The following is a 26052-nucleotide window of genomic DNA, read 5'->3' on the forward strand; positions in this document are numbered from 1 at the left end:
TGAGTTCTGTCTGAGCTCAGTGTGTAAGTTCTCTGGATCCTGAGTAGACGGCTCAAAACCTGTGTGATCTTCTAAATAAAGTAAATGATAACATCAGCGTGAAGTCCCTTGAGGTAAGAGGGGAGCCTGACTGTCATTGCACCAGAAAAGCACAGCCAGGGCCTTCAGTAAGACACAAAGCAACCTTGCAAAGAGGTGAGGGGTGGGATCCCTCACATGTTTAAATGCAGCTCCTTTAACACCTGTAGGAAATGAGGCAGGCCCGACGAGCTTTTGCAGCACAAGCTGAAACTGTAATACAATCCCCAGCCTCTGACGCTAACTCTGTTAATGGCAGAATCCAAGTATCACCTGCCTTAGGAAACTATCAGACCCTTTCTCCTAATTTAAGTTCATGAGGTGAAGCTGCAACCAGCATATTGTTTTGGGACAGTCAAACCACCCTTATAAAACAGTCTTATGTACTTGAGATCAAATACCACGTGTAGCCTAGCAAAGCCTCTATCCTCCTACATTTAATGACTGTTCTCCCCACTTCATTTCCTTGCTTCTCATCCTTGGCCTCCCTGAAGACTCGTAGTTTGCTTAAAGAGTTTCAGGTTCGTGGATTCGACTTTGAGTTGCAAGCACTGACTGGAAGGTGTGTGCCCATGTGCGTAGTTGGCTTGTGGTGGCTGCCTGGTGTGAGTCCAGGTGCGATGTCTGATGTGGACATCAGTCTGGCACTGCAAACCACAGAGGGACGGTGAGATGCCAGTATCTTCAGATCCAGCTTTTCGCATTTGGAGCTACGCGCGTCCCAAAAAGCCTATGGGTTGGTTCCCTTCATATCTGTCATGACGATGGAGGGCTGATGAGGCCCGGTGCCTTGTAGCAGTTGCCATCCTCGTAGGCTGTATTTTTCTGCAAGCTGGGACTGGCAGCTGGGACTGACGGGAATGAAGACTAGCTGACGCTGGGTCGCTGCCACAGATTGCTAGCTGTGGTCTTCCCTGGCAGCGAGGCAGCAGGCCCTGCTGTGCCTCAGCAAAGGGGGAAATGTGAGCTTCCCAAGTTTCCCCTTGAGTGGAAGGAAAAAGAAGGTAGGGAGTCGTATTTCTAGTTCTGGCTGATAGAACTTAACTTTTGTATGATGGAGCTTATTCTGGGCTTGCAGACCGCAGAGGGTAGAACAACTAGAAGCAATTTAATTTTATTTTTTGATTATATAGAAACATTAGTAAAGGTAGACCAGTGTAAGAAACCTTCCGTGTACCGATTCTAGCTTCCGTAGTTACCAACTTGTGGCCAGGAAGATTAAATTTTGGATGCTTTGAAATATAAGAATGAAGGACATCCTCACTAGTTTTCACAAACTAATTTTGTCATTAGTTTCTCTGATTGCCCCTTGGAGGTTTTAAGCAGTTGTTCTCATGCTCTAAGGCTATTTTAGCCCCTACCTCTTGGGCTGGCTGGTAGCAAGTAGTCCAGTTTTCGTCTTCAGGAGCACTGATGGACTCCATCTAGGGCATCTGTACGTACAGTAGGAGGACGTGATTGGAACTGTCGCCTCCTTTCCCTGTACAGCTATTAACTGTGCAGTTTGAAGGAACAGACTTTCCAGCCATTCCTGGTGGGATGTGCACGTACTCCCCTTTTTAAAGGAAGTCCAGGTGATGCAAGGATTCAGCTTGTTACTATTGAATGGAGAGGTGACAGGCCGGAAAGGATCCCTAACTGAAGTGACTCCAAGGAGGTTTTACTTGGGCTGTGTGGGTGTGCGTCAGGTCCCAAGTACACACACGTAGGATTAGAGGCAGAGTTCGGTGCCTTAAGAGGCGGGGGATGAAGGTAGGGAGAGGAAAGGCATGATAAAGACGGGAAGTGATCACAGAAAACAGCAGGAAGGCTGTATAGCCTGACTGGCAGCGACCACAGGGCTGCGGGCTGACAAAGCTGTGTGTGGCGGGGGCACAGCTGCAGCAGCCCCAGCCTTTTATGTTTGCCAAGGGCAAGCTCAGGAGAGCACAGGTAAAAGCAAACTCGGGGCTTGTCGAGATCTGTGCTGTCCTATGTGGTATCTCAGATTTGCATTTTGTTTGTGGGGGGTTATCACACTCTTCCTCCTAAAAATCGTTTTGTCAAAGAGATTAAAGCAGCCATTAACCTGCACAGCTGCCTCAACAGCCCTCCCCTTTGACATCCCAAGTCTTGAAGAACTGGTTGTAAAAGACAGGATTTGTAGGCCTTCTTAGCTCTTTGGATCAGACAGCGCTTGCAAAAACACATCTTCTAATTAGGTTTAAATCTGACACCTGCTGCTAGCTCTCCATCCCACTATCTATTCATGCAATAAAATGTCTCTAAGAAATACCTGTGTCTGGTCTTCCTGAATCAGCTTTTTTTCTTTTGAGACAGAGTTTCGCTCTGTTGCCCGGGCTAGGGTGAGTGCTGTGGCGTCAGTTTAGCTCACAGCAACCTCAAACTCCTGGGCTTAAGCGATTCCTACTGCCTCAGCCTCCCGAGTAGCTGGGACTACAGGCATGCGCCACCATGTCAGGCTAATTTTTTCCTCTATATATTTTTAGGTGGCCAGATAATTTCCTTTCTATTTTTAGTAGAGACAGGGTCTCGCTCTTGCTCAGGCTGGTCTCGAACTCCTCACTTCGAGGGATACCACCCGCCTCGGCCTCCCAGAGTGCTAGGATTACAGGCGTGAGCCACAGCACCAGGCCCTGAATCAGCTTTGATTCTATCTTGAAAGCTGAGTGAAATGTTACTTAAACCAGGAGTCTTGGAGGCCAGCTCAGAGACTCAGGGAGCACTGGAAATAATCACTCAGCCCAGCAACATTTCCTAAAGCACTCCGCTACCCTTACACAAAATGTAGGAACTATATATGACTCTTACCACTTAGGGACTAAACAAACTTTCACATCTATACTTGACCATACTTGAGCAACTCTGATGGGCCAGCGTGTGAGGTCCTGTCATTTTGCAGGAGCTCAGGGAGGCCCAGTGCTGTGATGTTCCTAAGATCACTAGCTAAGTAGGCTCAGCCACTCCCCAGCCTCCACATCTGGACATGGCATAATGTTCCCTACGCCTTACAAGCACTTACTTGTACAGTGAGATGTGGCATTTTGGGAAGTGAGGCAAGCTTGGAGCAAGGTGAAATAATCCAGTGCGCTCTAGACAGGAAAACCACCACAGGAGTAGGAATTAGTTGTAGTTAATAGGTCCGATTTCCAGGGTAAGCCTTTTGCAGAGGCTCCAGCCAATGGAAAAGGTGCTCAGGTGCAAGTTGGAAAAGTAGTTAAATATAGTGTGGGAATACACAGAAAACACAAGACTCGATGGAAATGTGCTCTGGAGAAGGTGGGAGGCAGAAACTAAAGGACAAGTTGGGGATTTCTGATGAAGTCTCAGGACAAGTCCTTGCCAATATGCAATATGCAAATGAAAACTTAAAAACCAGGAGACAGATGGTTACAAGCAAAGTTGAATGTTCAACAACTGAGGACATTCCGCATGGCTGGGCAAGATAGGCCAGATTGGTTTAAAGTGACCCTCTTAACAGAATGTCTTTCTGAGCTTCATGGGAACACCCACAGAATTCTCTGTTGAGAAGCCCTAGCTGAGCCCTCCAGATTTGCTAGAACTGCATACTTACCCACGTAAGAACACTGCAGAAAGTTTACTTGAGTAACTAGGACCGGAAACTCCAGGGTGTGGAGGAGGCTGTTCTGGTCAATACCCAGGGAAGTCACAGATAGTTCACTGGCCTTGATTAGGTGACATCAAATTGTTGTCTCTTACTGCCTCCCACTGCATTCTTTGGAATGTGAAAAATAGCAAGGAAGCCTTCTAACACTTTAATTATTATACTTGCTGTGTCTTAAAATTTATGGAGAAGATGACTAGTTTCTACTTGTCCTGAGGTAGCAGATACTTAGTAGCAAAAGAGACATTTTTAAAAACAGGCACTTAAGAGGCAGCATTTGAAGACTTGGATTGTGATGGTTGCTCACACTGAGACCTCTTCTTGTGGAACGTCCTTTAATACCAATTTACTAAGTCTCTAGTAGAGTGGTAGGTGCTAGTGCTATTAAGAACATAAGTATGACCCTTTCTTTCTAGAATCTTGTGGCCTATTCATGGAGGCAGATAGGGAAACAATAGATCACAGTATTTTAAAGAATGTGTCTGAAAGTCTTCAAGGCAATTCTAAAAGATCAAAAACTATTTCGGGCCAGGCTTGGTGGTTCATGCATGTAATCCTAGCACTTTGGGAGACCGAAGCGGAAGGATTGCTTAAGCTCAGGAGTTCAAGACCAGCCTGAGCAAGAGTCAGACCCCGTCTCTATCAAAAATAGAAAAATTAGCCAGGCATTGTGGCGTGCGCCTCTAGACCCAGTTGCTTGGGAGGCTGAGGCAGGGGGAACTGTTTGAGCGTCAGAGTTTGAGGTTGTAGTGAGCTATAATGACACTACTGCACTCTACCTAGGGCGACAGAGACTCTAAAAAAATTGATCCATAGGCCGGGCGCGGTGGCTCACGCCTGTAATCCTAGCACTCTGGGAGGCCGAGGCGGGTGGATCGCTCAAGGTCAGGAGTTCGAGACCAGCCTGAGCAAGAACGAGACCCTGTCTCTACTAAAAATAGAAAAATTATCTGGCCAACTAAAAATACATATAGAAAAAATTAGCCGGGCATGGTGGCACATGCCTGTAGTCCCAGCTACTCGGGAGGCTGAGGCAGAAGGATTGCTTAAGCCCAGGAGTTTGAGGTTGCTGTGAGCTAGGCTGACGCCACGGCACTCACTCTAGCCTGGGCAACAGAGCGAGACTCTGTGTCAAAAAAAAAAAAAATTGATCCATTGCAGTATTGTGGGAATAAAAAAACATACAATGTCATTGTGTGATAGCTTAAAAGTAAATTCTGGTATACTATTTTTTTTTTTGGTAGGGGGAGGAGGCATCACCAATGAACTTCAAAATCATACATCTTAGCAGCAGTAGGCAAATACAGGCCACCTTCCTTCCTTATACACTTCCTACTTTTGAACTCTCTCAGGATTTTCCTGGGTCAAACATTTTCAAAAGGTTTGAAATCTTTTTGTCCAAATTTTGGAAGCAGGGAAGTAACAGTACTAGATAGAAACTCCTTGGCTTAAGCAAACTCACGCTGAGATCTCTTCCTTTCCTTTCCAGAGGCACAGCTTGGCCCACTCACTGGAAGCACACAAATGTTGGCCTTGTTTGGCATCCTGTAAGATTTCAGTGTGGGGGAGAGGAAGAGGAGGAGGAGAAAGGGAGAGGAGGAGCAGGGAGGCCGAAGAAGCAAAACCTCTACACTCAGTAGCAATGGTAGTCTTAGGCGTCTTCTCTTAATAAAGACTTTCTAGACAAACAAGTCTGTTTCCTGTTCCTTGGAGCACAGATGTCCTTTGGAATCTCAGTCCTGATTTTGCTTAGTCTCTAGTCACTGAGCTCAAAAGTCAGTCTGACAGTGCTCGCTTCGGCAGCACATATACTAAAATTGGAACGATACAGAGAAGATTAGCATGGCCCCTGCGCAAGGATGACACGCAAATTCATGAAGCATTAAAAATATTAAAAAAAAATATTAAAAAAATAAATAAATAAAAAGTCAGTCTGACAAAGCGGTTCTCAAAATGTAGCCAAGGTTCCCGAGACCCTTTCAGGTGGCCACAGGGTCAAAACTATTTTCGTCATACTAAACAGTTACTTTTCTCACTGTCATTTTGTCACAAGTGCACAGCTGAATTTCCCAAAGATACGATGTGTGGTATCAGGACAAACAGCACAGACGAGGCAAGAGCCTTGCTGCCTTTTATCAAGCCACACACGTTAAAGAGATTCGCAGAAATGTAAAATCTCGTCATTCTTCTCACCAAAATGTCTTTGATTTGGGAGATTTTTAAAGGGATTAAACATTTAAAAATTTCCCATCTTAATTTCTAATATGGTACATATTAATAGACTCTGCGTACACAGAATGCTCTTTAAATGTTCTTCAAGAGTGTGAGGGGTCCTGCGATTAGAAAGTTTGAGAACCACGGCCCTGGCACAAAGCTGGCTGCGCAGGAAGCACGTGCGACGGCCACCAAGCCGCACTCTTTTAGCTGAGCTTTCGGTACAACTTGTGTGATTCTTCACACACAACTTTTTTGGGAAGCCTTGATGCCAGATTTAGTGTAAAGACAGTGAGGCAAAATTAACCCCTTTCTCCCTTTCCCCTTCCCCTTGGAAACCGCAGGAAGACATTTCAATCTGAGACAGGTTTGGCAAATCACAGTTAATACCGCACGTCACTCCCCTCCCTGTCTACCAATGTACTGTGGGACTGAAAGAATCGGCACAGGCCCCAACGAGGAGAGCATGACTGCTCCATGTCACTGCCTTTGACACTTACATCAGAACAACTGAAAGCCGCTCACTAGCATCAACGGATGAGTAGGAAAAAAGTCAATCTTTGAAACCTCTGGGTTCATGCCGTCTAAACGAATATGGCTTTGTTCTGGGAGTCACATTCCACTATTCCTAAATGAAGCTATTTTAAGTTGAAATTACCAAGATTAATGCTTGGTCAAAAACACTGATTTCATAATTACCTACACAAACCTGGTGGGGCCCGAGACAGCTTGTGAGGTGGAGTTTCTGAATTCCAACGGTCCAACTCTTCAAGATGAATCTTCAAGGTGGCAACTAAAACTTGGGGCCAATCTGTGGAATTCAGAATCAGTAACCCTGCTTAAAACCAAGACTGCTCCAAAGCCAGAGAAGTCTTCTGCTTTAGCTGTCGTCAGGCAGACAAAATTTACAACCCAGCCCAGACTGTCACAGAAAGCTTTTATTACCACAGAGGAAGTCGGAAATCAGGAAATGTAGGAGGGCACGTACGGCAGCCTCCTTAGCGTGTGATCGATGTGTGATCAGGGAAGGGGACAGCAGGCAGGAACCCTGTGTCATCATCCATCATGTCTGGGCAATCTCCCAACCAACAGGTTGGCGGGGTTCGGGAGAGGCTTTTGCCCGGCTGGTGTGTCTGTGCGGCTCAGGAAGGTGAGCCCTGAAAGTAGGCTTCTTCCTGGACAAAAGACAGCCAGACCCAGGGACAACTACAGACACCACCTTAAAATGGAAATCAAATTAGGCTCACTTCATCAGGAAGCATATTTCACCCTGATCATAAAACAAGAGGGAAAAGGGAGCACTGGGCTCTACTGGGTGGCCTTTCTTGTAGATGAGATGCTTTGGAAAGTTAAATATTGGCAGGGCCTTTCCCCTGGCCAGCAGCAAGCAGCACACAATTTCCACGTCAGCTGTTAAAGCTATTGTTATCTTTGTTATCTGTTATTATTTGGATTTTGAACAAAATTGATGGAGTAGGAGCCGGTAGAGGAATCCTGTTTGATCTGGAAATTTTCTGTGGAGAGCCCAAAAGGTCGGAGAACCAAGTTCCCAAGATCTTTTAGTTTACCTGCAATGTAAGAGCAAAAACTCTAATGAATACAGGAAGGGACAGAAGCAAAGACACACCAATTAATCTTGCCTTACTACCTGCTAACAAAATATAAAACCTCTCTCTCTGCACTTAAAGAAACGCCTGCCTTTAATAAGACGAAACCCTCCAGGCGAGTCCCCAGCCCCTGTTCCCCACTCAGCCGTGCAGTCACTTCAGTGCCACCCCCACCCCCAGCCTGTGCTTGCAGAGACAGGAGGGAGGGAGGGAGGGGGTCCTGCTGGCTCCCTCTGGGAGATCAAAGCCCCCTGTCCAGACTGGCCAGGACTCCCAAAGGACACAGGCTCCTGGGAGGAGTGCTGCGAAAAATCAACCGCGGCTCCCCGTGGGGCCCACGGCAGCCCGCCGAGCCCGGTCTGCAGGCAGTGAAGGCCGGAGGGCCCTTCCCCGTGTCTGTTCTCTCTAAAACAACAGCAGCCATTTGCTAAATTTAATTCAACTCAGCAAATTTCTACTGGGCTGGGATTCAAACTTGAGAGCCTCCTGCTTTTCTAAGCAAATTCATAACTTCTATACCAAACTTATCATTTCTTGGGAAATGGGATCTTGTTTGTTAGTACAGAGCACCATCAACCTCAACGGCCCAGTCTCCTCTTCCCAAGTTTCAGGTTTTACTTATTAATCACTTGGGTGATTCTCATGTCCCAAAGTCAAAATTGAGACGCATGGTCTATATACCGAGGGTTCTTATGCTGTTTTTAGATACAAGAGGGCTGTGTTGAGCTTGTATGTCAAAAGTTGGAATTTCCAGGGCAATGGGATGGCATATTTGAAATTAGGAGTGTTCTGGAAAATCTTGGCTGGGACGGGTGAATAAACAGTATGAACCCTGTCTAAACTGCTGTAATTTTTCTTGCAGGTTTGCTTCCAGTGGAGATGAGAATGGGGGTAGACGGGAAGAGAAACTCCTAGTCAGGAGAGGTATAGCTTTGGTCACTCTGAGTAAAGTGATAAAAAGGGCTTTATTCTAAGATAGTCTCCCATCTTAAAGTCCAGGTAAAGAATCTCCTTTACTTTTTTTTTTTTTTTTTGAGACAGAGTCTTGCTCTGTTGCCCAGGCTAGAGTGCCGTGGCGTCAGCCTACCTCATAGCAACCTCAAACTCCTGGGCTGAAGCAATCCTGCCTCAGCCCCCCGAGTAGCTGGGACTACAGGCATGCGCCACCATGCCAGGCTAATTTTTTCTATATATTTTTAGTTGTCCAGCTAATTCCTTTCTATTTTTTTAGTAGAGATGGGGTCTTGCTCTTGCTCAGGTTGGTCTCAAACTCCTGGCCTTGAGCGATCCTCCCACCTCGGCCTCCCAGAGTGCTAGGATTACAGGCGTGAGCCACTATGCCTGGCCTTGAATATTTTTTTCAAAATTATTATTTATTTATCTTTTAGCGATGAAGTCTTGCTCTGTCACCCAGGCTGGAGTGCAGTGGTGCCATCATAAGCTCGCTGTGGCCTTGCACTCCTGGGCTCAGGCGATCCTCCCACCTCAGGCTCCCCAGTAGCTAAGACTACAGATGTGCACCTCCATGCTGCCCAGAGTGGTCTCAAACTCCTGGCCTCAAGCAATTCTCCCATCCCGGCCTCCCAAAGTGCTGAAATTACAGGCTTGAGCCACCGTGCCCGGCCATGGCCTTTACATTTTAAAGGCCTTCCTGATAACTCATTGAGAGAACTTTTGGTCTGTCTTAAGATCTGGCCCACAGAAGCTTACCATGTTTAGAGAAAGGCCAACCCATCCGTGCAGAAAACGTTAATAGGAAAAGCCCCCAGAACCCAGGCTGCCCACTCTCCAGGCAGACTTCCTACAGTCAAACCTGGGACACACACGCTCAGTGCTGCTCTTCTAGGAGAGCCACTGGCACGAGTCTTGGGTGCCTGCACACAGTAGCAGCACAGAGGGGCCCAGGGCCGAGCGCGGGTAGACAGACGTATGGGGAGTGGATCGCAACAAGCAAAGACAAGACGACAGGGGTCCTCAGGAAAACTTGAGTTGGCAGCACTGACCCAGAACTGCAGCAGTTTGTCTTGGGGTTGGGAAAAGAGAATAGGGAGAAAAAAATTAAAGAAGCCCAATACAATGTCATTACCGGGACAATCCTTGGCACTTGTGACGTGGAGTGAGTGGAGTGAGTGAAATTAGAATGTGTTAAGAGCCACTCACGTTAGACTCCCAGAGAGGGGCAGGTCCATCTTGGAGATGCCCCCCTCTGTTCAGGGGCTGCTTGACTGTTGACTGGGCCACGGGCCACTGCCTGGATGAAGGGTTCCCTGAAAGCCCATCTCCAGTGCCAGAAAGACAACGTCAAGTGCAAACTGAGCCTTTCACTTGGCATCTACTCTGTGAGGCACTGTGATCTAAAGCACAAGAGTAGTTTCCAGCTTGTGCAACGCTCACGGTCTAGTGGGGACACAGACGCAATGGACGGAGGTGTGTCCAGAGGGGCTCTCTGACCTCGCAAAGGTCAGGAGAGGCCACACGCTGCAGTGCTCTGAAGGACGGTGAGCAGGTCCGGGATGATGGCAGGCCACCACGCTCCAGAGACGGGGTTCCCTCAGGTAGCACTAAAGGAAGAGTTTTCCTCTAGTGCAGGAAAGCCATTCCGAGCTAAGAGTGCAAACACTGAAACTGCAGATGAGAGGGAGAGTTCTTTTTCCCAGGCCCTCACTTAACTGGCAGGACTCACCTGCCACCTTTGAGTGGCAACTTTGGACTTACAGCTTGTTGATTCTATGGTGTGGCCGTCATGAAGAGAGGCTTTTCCAGACACAGGGGGTACAGTGGCTGTACTTCAAAATCCATCAGCATGTTCGGCAAAGGCCACCCTTCCCATGGGCTGCTCTAGCCAATGCCTGGGCATGGGAGGGACAGGCCAGGGACTCCTCTGATGGGCAACTTTGGCTCCCCAGTGGCTTTGCTGAAACCTTCTTAGCACCACACTGCAGTGGAAGACGTTTCCTCCCTACCGTGCCTTCCTCCCCCACAGGGTCTGATGGCTCTGCCAGCCTCCTCCAGCTCCCGCCGCATTGTCCCCCAGGAAACCGCTTGTACTTCTAATCCTATCTTGGCTTCTATTGTTTGGAGGCAAGCTAACATACGGTATCATTCCTTTTTCCTTCTATTCCAGTATCTGTGCCTTTATTAACATTCTATAATAGTTTGACCAACTATCGCTTCCAGAACAGAATAGAAAATGGGAGGTTCTGCTTGCTAACTGAGACAACATATATAAAGTACCTGGCAGGTAGCAGACACCTAATAAAGACACATGATTAAGCAGTCTCCATGTTAGTGAAGACCCAAGGTCACCTGAGTTAATTCAACCAACATGTACCAAGTACACGTGTGCAGCACCTTGCCGTGTGTAGTGAGGACACAGACATATATGATAGTCTATACACCAAAATAAGTTAAGAATTTGACAGGGAAGAGAAGACATACACACAAAAGCAAGTTTACGTGTAGCTGAGATATAAAATGCTATGAGAGTCAGTGAGAGGCAGATTCCTCCTAGCTTGGGCAGGAAGAGAGGAAAGGAACAGTGAAAGAAGATTCGGCCCGTCTTTGTGTAAGGGTTTGCACTTGAACCAGGGACTAACGGACAGGCACGACTGCCACCATGAGATGGAGGGGGTGGTCAGTGCAGGCAGAAACAGCTTGAGCAAATGTACAGAGGGAAGCAGGCAAGGGTGAGCCTGGGGTCCCATGGGGCTGACAGGTGAGCAGGAAGGCACCTCCCGGCAGGCTGTCAGAGCCAGTTCCAGAGGCCTGTGGTTCCTGTGCCACAGAAACCACCGGCGGCTCGAGAATCGAACCTTCAGGGCGAGTAATCCTGTGGCAAAGTGAATGAATCACAAGGGGAGAGCCTGTGGGTGGTTCTGACAGAAGGTTAGTGCAATATTATGGGAAAGAGGCCATTTATTCACTGAAATGTCTACGATGCTGGGTAAACAGGCTCTGATACCAGCGTGTGGTCAGTGGGAACATAAAGAACAGAGCAAAACAGTATGATACAATCTACAAGTTTTTGGTGTCTGAAAAATTCACCCTTTGCAGTTCATGATGGTGGCAGAGAAGTGGCAGCTTCAGTAGAGATCATGCTCCTAACTATACACACAATCACACACTCAGGAATTTTTCCGCTTGCTGTTTACACTCAGGTTGGGTGCTCAGAGACTAAAGCAGCTTCTTTGTACCCAAAATACATTTGGGGCATTTGCCACACTGGCCTATCTGCCACGCTTTCCACTGGCTGCCAACTTCTATGCCTTCCCTGTCTGGACAGTAATCAGTTAGGCTTCCTTGTTTCCACTTGTAGCACACCTGGTACCTTCACTCAACCTGAACGTGTCAACATGTCCCTAACTATTAGGATCTCATCTATTAGATTAGATCTCACGGCAAAGAGAAGAGTCTAAAACTGCCTGTACTCAGACAAGAATATTTAGGACTAGATATCAATGCTAGCCACTGGATCCTGCTGATAAATATTAACCTCCCTGCCTCCAAGCAACATTATATCACAATAACCCGGTTGATTTTCTTTTGCATAATTTCTCTTTGGAGATATCATGCACTAGGCAGTTTACCCCGAGGATAACCAATGATGCCATTTGTTTTCATCTCCTTAAACACTGGGGTTTGGGTGCAATGGAATAGCTCCTTTGGGACTTTCTCCTTTATTTTGAAGAATCAAATTGCATACAACTGAATCCTAATACTGCATTTCTTCTTATGAGGCAGGAAACCAAGCCATGCAGCTAACTTTTGCTTTTCTCTGAGCAAAAGCAAATCAAGAGATAGCACAGCACAGAAAGGATACAATTCACACCCAATTTAAATTCTTACACAGGCATGCCTCATTTGATTGCACTTTGCTTTGCTGTATTTCACGGATACTGTGTTTTCTTTACAAATCGATGGTTTGTGGCAACCCAGCATTGAGCAAGTCTATGGTGCCATCTTTCCAACAGCATGTGCTCAATTCGTGTCTCTGTGTCATATTTTGGTAATTCTTGCAATATTTCAGACTTTTCCATTATTATCATATCTGTTATGGTGATCTGTGGTCAGTAATCTCTAATTTTACTATTATAATTGTTTTGGGGTGCCACAAACTGTGCCCACGTAAACAGTGGACTTAGTCGATAATTGTTGTTGTGTAATTCTAACTGCTCCACTGACTGACCACTCCTCTGCCTCTCTATTCCTCAGGCCTCCCTATTCCGAGACATAAAAATATTGAAATTAGGCCAATTAATAACCTTACAATGGCCTCCAAGTGTTCAAGTGAAAGAAAGAGTCACATATCTCTCACTTCAAATCAAAAGCTAGAAATGACTAAGCTTAGTGAGGAAGGCATGTCAAAAGCCAAGATGGGCTGAAAGTGAGGCCTCTTGCGCCCGTTAGCCAAGTTGTGAATGCAAAGGAAAAGTTTTTGAAGGAAATTAAAAGTGCTACTCCAGGGAACACACACCCCCAGTCGTTTCTCCCCTTACTGTTTACTGCTAATTCCCACCCTCTCACGTGTTCTCAAACACTACAGGGACTGCCAGTGCCATTTTCAAAACAAAAATTCCCTTGATCCTGGCATGGTATTGGCAGTGCTGACTACATCCTAATGAACTTAAAACCTTAAGGAGTGACTACTTAGTGAAGCAATCCAACAGTTTTTATGGAATTTATTATCTGATCTAGAGGTTGGTGGTATCCCAGGTTGGGAGTTGAATTATGCTTGTATTCTTGAAGGCAAGAAAATTTTCCAAGAAAAACAAAAAAAGGAAATTTGGCTTCTGAAAAAGCTGACACCTTCTTTAAACCACACTGCTCCTTCTGGGCTCAGAAATGGCCAAGAAGTTACTAGCCCCATGGTACTGCAGCCCACAGCAAACGAAGAGCCCTAAAGCTATTTCTACCTGTTTTGCTCTCCTCTAGTGAATAAAAATACTGATGTCCCCACCCTTGCTTCCTAGCTGTTTATGATCAGGAGAAAGTAAGGGAAGCAAACTTACCTAACATTTCTTCTTTCAGTCTTTCATTACGTTCTTCAATTTGCTTAGGTAATCTCTGAGGAAAAAAGAGGAGAAACAAGGGTTGGTGAAAAATCCTTTGCCTTTATTCTGAATTTGAGAAACATTAAAAACCTAATGTGAAAATAAGATCAAGTTAAGTACATGGCTATGATCTTATTAAAGAGAAAACCAAGTATTTATGTATATGGGCGAGCTACATAAAGCCAGGAGTTTTGTTTGGCTATATTCCCAGTTCGTAATAGAATGCTTGGACCAAAGGAGGGCCTCAGTAAAAATTGGGTGAATAAATATATGCTGGGGAAAAAGTCTGAAAGGCTATGTTTACAGTGTATATTTGGGTGGTGGGATTATATTATGGGTAATACTTGTATTTAAAATTTTTTTTTTTTTTACTTGTGTTTTCTAACTTGAAGTCCCTTCTTTATATAATCTAATTTGTTGAGAAAGGGTCAGATCAATCTTGGACATTATTAAATAATCATCTAGCTCAGGGTTTTTCAACCCTGGCACTACTGACATTTTGGACTGGATAATTCTTTGTTGTAGAGGGCTGCCTTGTGCACTGCAGGATGTTTGGCAGCACCTCTCACCTCTATCCACTAGGTGCCAGTAGCACCCTCCCAGTCATGACAATCACACTGTCTCTAGACATTGCCAGATGTCCCTGGGAACCAAAATTAGAGTCTTTCAACACATTCACTGCCATGTGAGTTGTATTTAACTCATCCTAGTTTTGAGCCCGGGGCCTGGTGAAGCATATGTAATTTACACGTCTCTTTACCTTGGGAGCCCTGTGAACTATTTTTCAAGTTGGATATAATTCACACATAGAAAATAATAATAATAAAAACACCATGGCCCCAAGGAAAAAATTTTTTTTCTTGTGTGGCAGTCAATGTGTTAATGGTCAATCTTAGCTCTGTAACTGGCCCCAAGTTCTCTGGGATTCTAGTAATAACTCACTATAAAAAAATCAAAATAAAATAAATAATTTCTTTTATTATAATAAAACAAAGATCTCCCATATTTTGATAAGTTCCTCAAAAGCGCTGAAATGGAATTTAGTTGTGTTCGAAAAAATTATTTAGGATTCACTGGGTAGCAACATAGGGAATAGAAGAAAAAATATTTTAAAATTTTGGGTTTTACCATACAAGCTTCTCTTGCTTGATGTATTGATGGATCTTTCTCTAATATAGATTTATAATCTTCCAGGGCTTCATCTAGTTTGTCCGTTTTCTCATACAACTCTGCTCTCCTCAATATTGCCCTGATATAGCTGGGGTTTAACTGAATTGCTGTAAAAAGAGAAGACATCATTGTTATCACAAAGAAAAAGACCTATATATTTGGCTATATCAAACTCCTTCATCAACCATCCTTCAGGGGTATGAAAGGAAGAATAATTTGTCAAAGTCTGTATCTGAGGTTGGCAAACTTTTTCTGTAAAGAGCAAGCTGGTAAAGATTTTAGGCTTTGTGGGCCACACAGACCTTCTCTGTCGCAGCTACTCAACTATGGCACTGTGGCACGAAAGCAGGCATAGGCAATATGTAAACAAATAAAGGTGGCTGTGTTCCAATAAAACTTTTTTTTTTTTTAAATTTCAGCTTATTATCGGGGTACAGAAGTTTAGGCTATATATATTGCCCATGCCGCCCCATCCCCCCTCCAATAAAACTTTATTTATGGACACTGAAATTTGAGTTTCACATAATTTTTACATTATCATGATAGTGTTTTCTTTTGATTTCCAACCATTTAAAAATGTAAAAACCATTCTTAGCTTGCGGGCTATACAAAAACAGGTGGCAGGCTGGATTTGGCTTGTGGCTGTAGTCTGCCATACCCTGGTCTATACTCCAAGTCCTGGTTTTTGCCTACTTGTCCTTCACCCAGACCAGAATACACCAGATAACAGAGTTCAAGTGCACAGTGAAAAGAGTAAGAGAATTTGAGGATATAAATTAAAGAGTTGAGGGAAAACCATCTAGTGACAGACTTTATCATTCTTTTTTTTCTAGGCCTTGACTACTAAGGCTGTATTTCTAGGTAAACCCTCATTGTTCCTTCAAACTATTACTCCAGCACCACAAGGTAGCTGGTGCATAATAGCCTTTCTTTTATTTGGCAACAACTGCCCTTCTAATAATCTTTTGCTGTGTTTTGGTTCAAGTATACTGCATTTATACTATTCCCTACCGAGTAGCTTCTTTTTCTATCAGAAAGCAATGTCCTGGCTCTAGAAGTTCTTTTTTTTTTAGAGACAGAGTCTCGCTTTATTGCCCTGAGTAGAGTGCCGTGGCGTCAGCCTAGCTCACAGCAACCTCAAACTCCTGGGCTCAAGCGATCCTCCTGCCTCAGCCTCCCTAGTAGCTGAGACTACAGGCATGTGCCACCATGCCCGGCTAATTTTTCTAGATATATATTTTTAGCTGTCTATATAATTTCTTTCTATTTTTAGTAGAGGTGGGGTCTCGCTCCTGCTCAGGCTGGTCTTGAACTCCTGAGCTCAAACAATCCACCCGCCTCGGCCTCTCAGAGTGCTAGGATTACAGGCGTCAGCCACCGTGCCCGGCCTCTTGTATGTTAACATGTAGTAAGACAAAAAAAGTTGTACCTTTGCTGCAGTCTTTGATGGCCATTTCTTTCTTGTCCTAAAAGGAAAAACAACATTAATATGTGTTGCCCTAGTTTTAGCTCCATGGCCCAAAGGCTCAATGACATGATCTTGTCAATAACTGTGTGTAGAGATACAATGCTTTTCAAAGAAATCCCATGAAAACAAGTATATTGCCTTCAAGATAAAATTCAAAATTAATGTGGGGATGGCTCTGACCTGAAAGCCTCCTAGTAACAAATTATTCAAATAGCTTCTTTCCTAAAATGTCTTTAGATTGTTCTAATTGACCTATTACTTTTGCAAGACACTTTACATTAGCATGCTGATGTTGAGATCACTTTGTGATCAATAAACAGGGCAAATAATATGTGAATAGCTGAATTAATTACCCTCCTCTTTGGATAGTTGTTATACCATCACACCCAAAGTGGTATTTTTCCAGAAAGTATACAGTGGTCCATCTGCAGACACTCAGTGTGGCCCGTCATGTAGTCTCAGTTATAAACTTTAATTTATCCACTGATGAAACAAAAATACAAAACAGGTCACCAAATAAAATATCTAATTAATTTAACTTGCTGAGTCTAGAAGCATGGCATAGTGGGAAAAAACACTGGACGTCAAAAGAACCAGATTCCGGTCCCAGCTCTGACCCTAACCTGCTGTTTAACATCGGTCATGCTACTTTCCTTCACTAGGGCTCAGTTTCTCATCTAAAATATGAGCAAGCTGGACTGAATGCTATGTAAGATGTCTTCCAGCTCTAAAATGTCTATTTTTCCCAAATTAGAAGTTTATATTAGAGAAATGTTATTTTAAATTAATGTTCAATATTCCTATAACGCCTACTGTAGCAAGTACTAAATATTCTGCAGAATATTTTAGAGCGAAGTCTACTAAATTGTGTTTCAGGATGCAATCAAACATAGTTTCAGGATGAGGAGTGAATACTTAATGAGTATGGGGTATCTTTTTAGGGTGATGGAAAAGTTCTAGAACTAGATAGTAGTGATGGTTGTATAGCATTGTGAAGGTATTTAATGCCACTGAATTGTACACAGTCAGGCACCACATAACAATGTTTCAGTCAATGATGGACCACATATGTGATGGTGATTCCATAAGATTATAATGGAGCTGAAAAATTTCTTTTTTTTTTTTTTTTTTTTTTTTTGAGACAGAGTCTCACTCTGTTGCCCGGGCTAGAGTGAGTGCCGTGGCGTCAGCCTAGCTCACAGCAACCTCAAACTCCTGAGCTCAAGCGATCCTCCTGTCTCAGCCTCCCGAGTAGCTGGGACTACAGGCATGCACCACCATGCCCGGCTAATTTTTGTCTATATATATTTTTAGCTGTCCATATAATTTCTTTCTATTTTTAGTAGAGATGGGGTCTCGCTCTTGCTCAGGCTGGTCTCGAACTCCTGAGCTCAAACGATCCGCCCACCTCGGCCTCCCAGAGAGCTAGGATTACAGGCGTGAGCCACCGCGCCCGGCCGAGCTGAAAAATTTCTATCACCCAATGAGGTAACAGCCAACTAACGTCACTGTGCAACACATTACTCATGTGTTCGTATAATGCTGGTGTAAACAAACCGACTATGCTACCAGTCTTATGAAAGTACAATTAGGTACAGTACCTAATACTTGATAATGATAACAAACGACTGTTACTAATTTATGTATTTACTGTATTATACTCTTTATCGCTATTTTAGAGTGTGCTCCTTCTACTAAAAAAAAGTTAACTGTAAAACAGCCTCAGGCAGGTCCTATAGGAGGTATCCAGAAGAAGGCATTTTCATCATAGCAGACGACAGCTCCATGCCTGTATTGTCCCTGAAGACCTTCCAGTGAGACAAGATGTGGAGGTGGAAGACAGTGATATTGATGAGCCTGACCCTGTGTAGGCCCAAGCTAATGTATGTGTTTGTGTCTTAGTTTTTAATAAAGCAATTTAAAAAGTTAAAAAAAAATTAAAAACAGAAAAATCTTAAAGAATCAGGATATAAAGAAAATATTTTTGTACAGCTGTACAATGTGTTTTTTGTTTTAAACTAAGTGTTATAATACTAGTTGAAAGGTTAAAAAAATTCAAAGTTTATAAAGTAAAAAAGGTACAGTAAGCTAAGGTTAACTCGTTATTAAAGAAAATTTGTTTTAATACATTTAGTGTAGCCTAAGTGAACAGCGTTTTTCTAAAGTCTATAGTAGAGTACGGTAATGTCCCAGGCCTCCACATTCACTCACCACTTACTCACAGACTTACCCAGAGCAACGTCCAGTCCTGCAAGATCCATTCATGGTAAATGCCCTATATAGGTGTACCACTTTTTATCTTTTACACTGTATTTTTACTGTACCTTTTTTATGTTTAGTTAGATATGTTTAGATACATACATACTTACTATGTGGTTACCACTGCCTGCAGTATTCAGTACAGTAACATGCTGTACAGGTTTATAACACAGGAGCAATAGGTTGTACCATGTAGCCTAGGTGTGTAGTAGGCTATGCCATCTAGGTTTGTGTAAGTGCACTCTATGACGTTTGCACACGGATGAAATTGTCTAAAGACACATTTTTCAGAACTATGCCTGTTGTTAAGCCACCCGTGACTATACTTTAAAATGGTTAAAATGGACAATTTTATGTTGTATCTATTTTACAATAAACACAAAAGGTTCCAATGGCATTTGGGAAACGCTGTATTATATCTCTTCCCATGTTCATCATACCAATTCAAATATTAAAAGCTCTAAGAAGTCCTGTAGTAAAGAAATCTGTATAACTTTATATAAGGCAACTTACCACATTTCCATAAATTGAAGACACAATTTCCTAATGTTTCTGAAACAGGAATAAATCTTTACAATTTATGTGTACAGCTGCTGTGGTGGTATTTTTTATATGTCTAGAAGTGATTATGAAGTTGCAGTGCATTTTACCATCAATTGGCCTCTTCAAATCACAAATGATGGTATTTTTCTGCAGAATCCTTTGTTTGAGGCTCATAGTCTACTAACACCTCAGGGGACCCAGGTGTCTGCTGCTTAGAGTGGTAGTCTCCAAACCAGAACTTGTTTACCATCCTTTCATAATTTTATATAAATATCTACATAAAACAATGTACATAATATATGGACAAAACAAATGTACATAGTAAAGACAAATCTATCTCTACATATTAAAATAATATGCATAATATCTAAGGCCAGTAGTTTTAAAAAATTCAGAGACTACTCTTCGAGGGTTCTTGTATAGCTAGCAAAGACCTAGATTTGAAACTCTGCCCTAACACCAGTTTACCATCTCTCTCTCCAGATGAAATGTGAATCGGCCAGGGGCACACATTCTGGGATGCTGAGGCTGCAAGCCTGCCTTTCAGAAATTCTTATTTTTAACCTTTCAAAGCAGTTAATCAGCCGGGCGCGGTGGCTCACGCCTGTAATCCTAGCACTCTGGGAAGCTGAGGCGGGTGGATCGCTCGAGGTCAGGAGTTCGAGACCAGCCTGAGCAAGAGCGAGACCCCCGTCTCTACTAAAAATAGAAAGAAATTATCTGGCCAACTAAAATACATATAGAAAAAAATTAGCTGGGCATGGTGGCACATGGCCTGTAGTCCCAGCTACTCGGGAGGCTGAGGCAGAAGGATTGCTTGAGCCCAGGAGTTTGAGGTTGCTGTGAGCTAGGCTGACGCCACGGCACTCACTCTAGCCTGGGCAACAAAGCAAAGCAAGACTCTGTCTCAAAAGAAAAAAAAAAAAAAAAAAGAAAAGAAAAAAGCAGTTAATCCATAACTTTCTAAAATAAAGTCAGAATATGCTCCATATGTCAGGGCACTAATCCTGAAAGTTTTCAAGCTTCTAATTTTAGAGTCTTCTCAAAATATTAAGAATGCAACTGAAAAAAACAAAACAAAAAACTCCACCAATAAAACTATCCTTTGTATAGGAAGCAGTCACAGAGCAATGTTCTTTTGAGTTCTCAGATGTGACAGACAAAAGACTAGCAAGACCATACATTTTCCTAACTCAAGAAGAGTCTGTTATGCTAGCCCAAACCTAGAAATATCAATAACTTGGGTAACTGTGGAAACAAAGAGTCTCAACTGGCTACGGTATTAATACATTTTCTCTGACATTGAAGGTATCCTTGATCCCATTTCACGATGACCATGTCCAGTCTGAGAATGTGGCAAGGTGGAGAAGCAAATGCAAAATTTCCAGTTAAGTGTAAAAACGATCAGGTATAAATTCTGATCTCTTGTAAAATGCATTAATGATATTGTTTTTTTTTTAATTTTTATTTATTTTTTTTTTGAGACAGAGTCTTGCTTTGGTGCCCAGGCTAGAGTGCTGTGGCGTCAGCCTAGCTCACAGCAACCTCAAACTCTTGGGCTCAAGCCATCCTCCCACCTTAGCCTCCCAAGTAGCTGGGACTGCAGACATGCGCCACCATGCCTGGCTAATCTTTCTATTTTTAGTAGACACAGGGGTCTCGCTCTTGCTGAGGCTGGTCTCTAACTCCTGACCTCATGTGATCCTCCTGACTTGTGTGCTAGGATTACAGGTGGGTGCCACCATGCCCGGCTGTATTGTTTTAAATAAACTTAAAACAATTGTTTCATTTTCCCTAATACAAAACATGGGTTCGTAAACTCTGTACAATTGTAATATTTCTTCTCTCATGCCACATGAAACACTCCAAAAACACTTTGCCTTGGAGACTATATCCAATTAATTATACAACCTACAGTTAAAAAACAAAAAAAACAAACAACCTTTCTGCATGCCCAAGGATTCAGGCACACACCTCCTTCCCCACTTCAGGGCCTTCAAAAAAAAAAAAAAAACTGGTCACCTAAAGTAACTTTGGCAGAGGCACTAACGAATTTCAGGCAATATCAAAGAGATATCCTCTCTAAAGAAACAAAAACCCACTACACCCAATTTTGAGCCAATCATGTTTGCTTAAAGGTAGGTTAAATATCCTATCCTTTGCACTTTGGATGTAAGTAGCCATAGTTAAACAAGTGGTATTTTTTTTTTTAAACTCATTTCAATCCAATGAGACTTACTGTGATGACTAAATAGGAAAATCAGACAAATCAGCAACAAATCTAACTTTTAACACCAATACAGTATAAAAGAAATATGTTTGCACTCTCACCTATTCTACACTCACCCTGCTATACCAGGTTCTCAATCCTTTGGAAATATAAAATGCTTCTGAACTTTCCCTGACACTTACTTTGCATTTAAAGACACCTTTCATCCCAACTATTGGACATTTCTTCCAATGCTCATACTTTCAACATAAAAATCACAATCTTAGGAATAAGCCTGGAGTTTCAATCAGTAGTTCTCCATGCCTTTGAATCCTTATCTAGAATTCCAGAGGTCTAAAATAAGCAGCTATAGCTATTCTAGGATATGTACTACTTGTCTCTGCTTGTTAACCTGCCCTAGTTTAGTGAAAACTTTGCCAGCCTTCCTTCCATGAAAGTATTCACTCAGCTACATTAATGAAGAATGTTAACAGTAATCTGACTCAAGTTTTAAAAAATATTTTTCTGTCCTCCCTGTGACCTTTATATTAGGGAAACATATGGGCAGGAAAAGGGAGGTAGCAACTTTAAGTCCCCATATGCTAGTTTTTGGAGAGAAACTACCCTATGAAAACACTGCATTTTATGTGCTTCTTAAAAAGAAAAGGTCAAAGATTCATACCTGTTTCATCCTTGCAGCAGCTCTATTTGAAAACAGAATAGATCTGTCTTTTTGGAAGCAGGATGGGCACATCTCCAGGGCTCGACTGTAAGAACTTTCAGCTTCTATATAATCTGAAGATGATATGATAAAGGATGAACGGTCATTATGATTTTATTCCTGATGGTATTATATTCCATAGGATCTCAGAATGCACAGTTTGCCATTCATGGGACAGGGATTTCAAATAAAAAGATAGTCACCGTCTATTAAGTTCTCTGGATTGTAAAAGTCACTTCCTCCTATCCTCTCTCTTTGAAGAAACCGTGCTTGCTTGCGCCAGTCTCACGAGGTGTGCCTGGCAAACTGACAGCTGAACCTGTTGTCAGTGGAGAGCCCTCAATGCTCAGGGGTCCTAGCATGCCCTAGATGTTCAGCTTTCATTTGACTTAGCAATTTAGAAAGGAGTTTTCAGAGGAGGTTAGGGAACTGGACAGATGAAACAAACTAAACTCTGGAACCCATGGCCTGGGATCAAGAAAAAACTCCATGTATACATTTTCATTAAGGCTATTGTGCTTTCATATAGTCAACCTGGCTAAAACTGCATCCATGGAATGTTTGGAGAGAAATATTTTATGGAGCTAAAAGCAACATTGTAAAAATCAGTATTCAAGATTTTAAAAGAGAAAATGGTGATAAAATTATATATTCATTGTTATATGAACAATTATGGTCAGGATACTAAGAAAATAGCCTACTCACTCTTTTCTCGGGTTTGAAATATTTAATATTAACGTATGAAGAGATATGCTTTCAAAATTAGAAGCATTAGTTTCTAGTAGAAAAAAAGAAATAATTAGTATACTAGGCTATAAGAAAAAAAAAATTTCAAACCTGAAAATAACTAGGGAAAAATGTTAACACTCTTAGATTTCTGAAGCATATACAGTTTGAGATGTGACAGAAGGCTATTATAAGATCAAATAGTTTCCCCAAATTGCTGGAATGAACTGCCAACTTATTTCTAAGCAAATGTAGGAAATGTGGAAGCACATGAAGAAAAAACATCTCTGTACTTAAGCTAGCCAAAGAAAAAAGCACATAAAAGAGCAACACTTCTGAAGCAGTATGCACAATTTAAAAAAAAAAAAAAAAAAAAGAGCAACCAAAGAGCAGGCAAATACTTCCCTAGGCCATACTGAAGTGGTCAGGCCTGTTGTCACAGCACTGCAGCAACTGAGGAATGGGGACCCTGCTTTTGCAGCAATGCGGCAAAAGGCCTTTTATCATCCAAGGCTAGTGCTTTCCAAAGCAACAGCTGAAAGGTTTTATCCCTGATTTCTGGATTAACAGACAGTGGATTACAGAAAAGAAAAACTATGCCTGGGCCAACAGACACATGGTAACCGGTCACGGTCAGCTAAAAACAATTTGGCCTGGTAAAAAACCTAAAATTCCAAGGTGCTGAGAAGCAACATTACTTTGTGAGTAGTTTAGGTTTGCTAGTTGTTTCCAAATGTTTTTAAGTATTTCTTCACAGGCTCTAAAACAGGATGAGGAGTCAAGATGACCAGACATCAGTGCTAAAACAGTTATCTTACCTCCTTTCTTAAACTGCTCATTTCCCTCCTCCTTTAGTTTAGTGCTCTCTTCTCTTCTTTTCTGAAAAAGATCAGAGAATTATATAATTTCTCATAATATTATAAATGGACAAAAAGGTCCACTTTCTTTACACACAAATCTATTTAATAGGCTGCAACTGAGTTTTAAGGACTGGATCAGTTTCACCTAAATCTCAAACAGTGATAGAGGAAAAACAGATGACCACCTGGCTAATTATCAATTGTATTTTTTTTTTTTTTTTTGTATTCTTGAGGTTTAAAACACAAAACCTAGGTTTTCTTGGCATGTTCTTTGCTATCTATGTTTCTATCTTTTGCATGGAATGCTAATTCAGGTGTCATTTAATTTCTATTCGTTCAGAAATGAAACCAAATAACATAGCCACTGGTTTGCATTCAAATTCTGGCTTCTACTACTTACTATAATAGTTGCACAATCTTGGACAAATTTCAAAATCTTTCTGAGCCTTAGCTTCTTCATCTAAAACATGAAGCTTTAATAGTTTTATGGACTAATATTTAATGGGTTAATGTGATAATGTATGTAAAGCCTCCAACACAATGATTAGCAAGGACTCAGTAAATATACACTGTTTTTTTTTTCTGTAAAAGAAGTAATTTAATACTGTATGGAGACATACAGTATGGTGGGAGCATGGATTGGGGGGACAAGCCAAGTCTGCAAGGTCAGGGCACTGTGCTGTCAGCAGGCTAACAGGGAAAGTTAAAGAAACCTAAATAAATCTCTCTTTTCTTAGCTTCTTCAAACTAACTGAATTCACACAGATGGCCAAACACCCACCAAACACAAAGGCAGAGAGAAAGTTATCCTGCAAAGCAAAGATGACACGTGCTGAGTCTATCCATGCTTCTTCCCAAACATCTTAACAATATGGTTGGCACAAGCCGAACTGGCAGAAGAGTCTGTCTGCCTGCCACTTTTGACAGAGCTTTTTTTTTTTAAACAGAGAATCCCCTCTAATTCTTCCCTCCCTTTTCTTTCCTTTCTGTTTTTTAAAGAGATGGGGTCTCACTAAGTTGCCAGGCTGGAGTGTAGTGGCTATTCAAAGGCACCATCATGATGTACTACAACCTTGAACTCCTGGGCTCAAGTGATCCTTCTGCCTCAGACTCCTGCGTAGCTGGACTACAGGCACACAACATCAGGCCCAGCTAACTCCCCTTCATTTTTGAAGCTTCTGATTAAATAAAAACTTTAAAGGGAGGAAATATAGTTAGCAGGGTATTTCATACACAGGAGAAGTCTGGAGCCTGAACAATTGGTACTCAACATTAGGAACCGAAGTAAAAATATTATTTCTCTGAAAAAGATTTGTAAATGTGCTATTGCTGAGATCACGGTGTTTCCCAAATGTCTTATTATTATACTGTAGATGAAACAGAGCACTTGATGAATGTCAATAAAGGAAATAAAAGGTAAGTATAAACTGAACCTAGTTTTTATGGTATCTACTATGTGCCAGACATACAGCAGATACAAATCCTAATTCATTTACGATATAACATATATGAGGAAGGGCTATTCTAAGGAAATTCAGAAAAAATAAAATGGGTAGTGGTGATAGTGGGAATCAAAATATAAGAATGTGGCCATATTTGCCTAGCACTACCCACAAAAAAGGTGCTTAGATTGTAATGATCCCTACTGTATTATTTAGGGTTTTGGGATGCAACAAAAGACTACCTTAAGCAAACAATTTTAAGGGGCACAGGTTTATTGGAAAGATATTAGGGGGTCACAGAATCAATGGAAGGCTTAAAGAACAGGCTTAGAAAATAGGTAGAATCAAGGCAGCTCTGTTAAGTCAAGAAGCAGAAAGCATGAGTGCCTTTCTGTGAGACAGTCTGGCCAGGACAGGGCTGCAATGGTAGCAAACAAATTCTAACCATTCCCTTTTCTTTGTTTTATTTGATCTAGATTCAAGGTCGTGGCTGGAAACATCCAATAAGCCAAGCATAGGTCACATGACCTATGCAGGGATAGAGGCCACTGCCACTCAACAAGATTACAACACAGGAGAATTCCTCCAAACAGGAAGGGGAGTTGGATGCTGGAGAGCCAAAAAAACAGAACAAATCCAGTCAGCAGTTATTTGAAAAATGGAAATTCTTTAGAGAGGGGTAATTCATCAAGTTACTAGAGCTTCATGCTCATCCTTTAAGAACTTTCTATTTCCTCTGCTTTAACTTTAATCTCAAGCAACTTTCTGATCCATAATCTGTTCTTCAGAGTCAACTCATCAGGAATGCTCTGTGAACAGATGAATCACTCAGACTGCCAGATGAGGCTCTTGTGAAGTGTGTGTGTAAGAGAGTGTGTGTGTGTGCTTTAGGAGACCAATCATTCTTTGGTAAATTTATAACATCAGGTTCCCAGTGGGCAAAGACTAGACCCAACGTACACTCAGAAGGGACTTACTGATAAAGAGCAGCCACCCTGAGAAAAGCTTACCATGTCTTTTTAACTAGGAGGTCTAAAAGTTGAACTAGCAAAGTGAAGGGCTCCAGAACCTAATTCTGAG

General features: G+C 42.4%; 2 protein-coding genes and 1 non-coding gene across 5 annotated transcripts in view; 2 read left to right on the forward strand and 1 right to left on the reverse strand.

Annotated features, from left to right (window-relative positions):
* Positions 1–8497, forward strand: part of PWWP2A (PWWP domain containing 2A) — a 43998-nt gene extending 35501 nt beyond the window's left edge. The window contains exon 5 of the transcript XR_011235105.1: positions 8387–8497. The gene's annotated coding sequence lies outside the window, so the exon portion shown is untranslated. The remainder of the gene's footprint in view (positions 1–8386) is intronic.
* Positions 5491–5597, forward strand: LOC138393334 (U6 spliceosomal RNA). The gene has a single exon (XR_011235155.1). It is a non-coding gene; the product is annotated as a U6 spliceosomal RNA (small nuclear RNA).
* TTC1 (tetratricopeptide repeat domain 1) overlaps positions 6771–26052 on the reverse strand; it is a 31906-nt gene continuing 12624 nt past the window's right edge. For all 3 annotated transcript variants that reach the window (XM_069483887.1, XM_069483886.1, XM_069483888.1), the window contains exons 3-8: positions 23489–23549; positions 21906–22018; positions 16174–16210; positions 14703–14851; positions 13533–13587; positions 6771–7485 (exon numbers count right to left, since the gene is read on the reverse strand). In XM_069483887.1, coding sequence (XP_069339988.1) covers positions 7352–7485; positions 13533–13587; positions 14703–14851; positions 16174–16210; positions 21906–22018; positions 23489–23549 — 549 coding nt within the window. In that variant the 3' untranslated portion in view covers positions 6771–7351. The remainder of the gene's footprint in view (positions 7486–13532; positions 13588–14702; positions 14852–16173; positions 16211–21905; positions 22019–23488; positions 23550–26052) is intronic.

Source organism: Eulemur rufifrons, chromosome 10 (genome assembly GCF_041146395.1).
Source record: "Eulemur rufifrons isolate Redbay chromosome 10, OSU_ERuf_1, whole genome shotgun sequence".
NCBI classification, from domain to species: domain Eukaryota; kingdom Metazoa; phylum Chordata; class Mammalia; order Primates; family Lemuridae; genus Eulemur; species Eulemur rufifrons.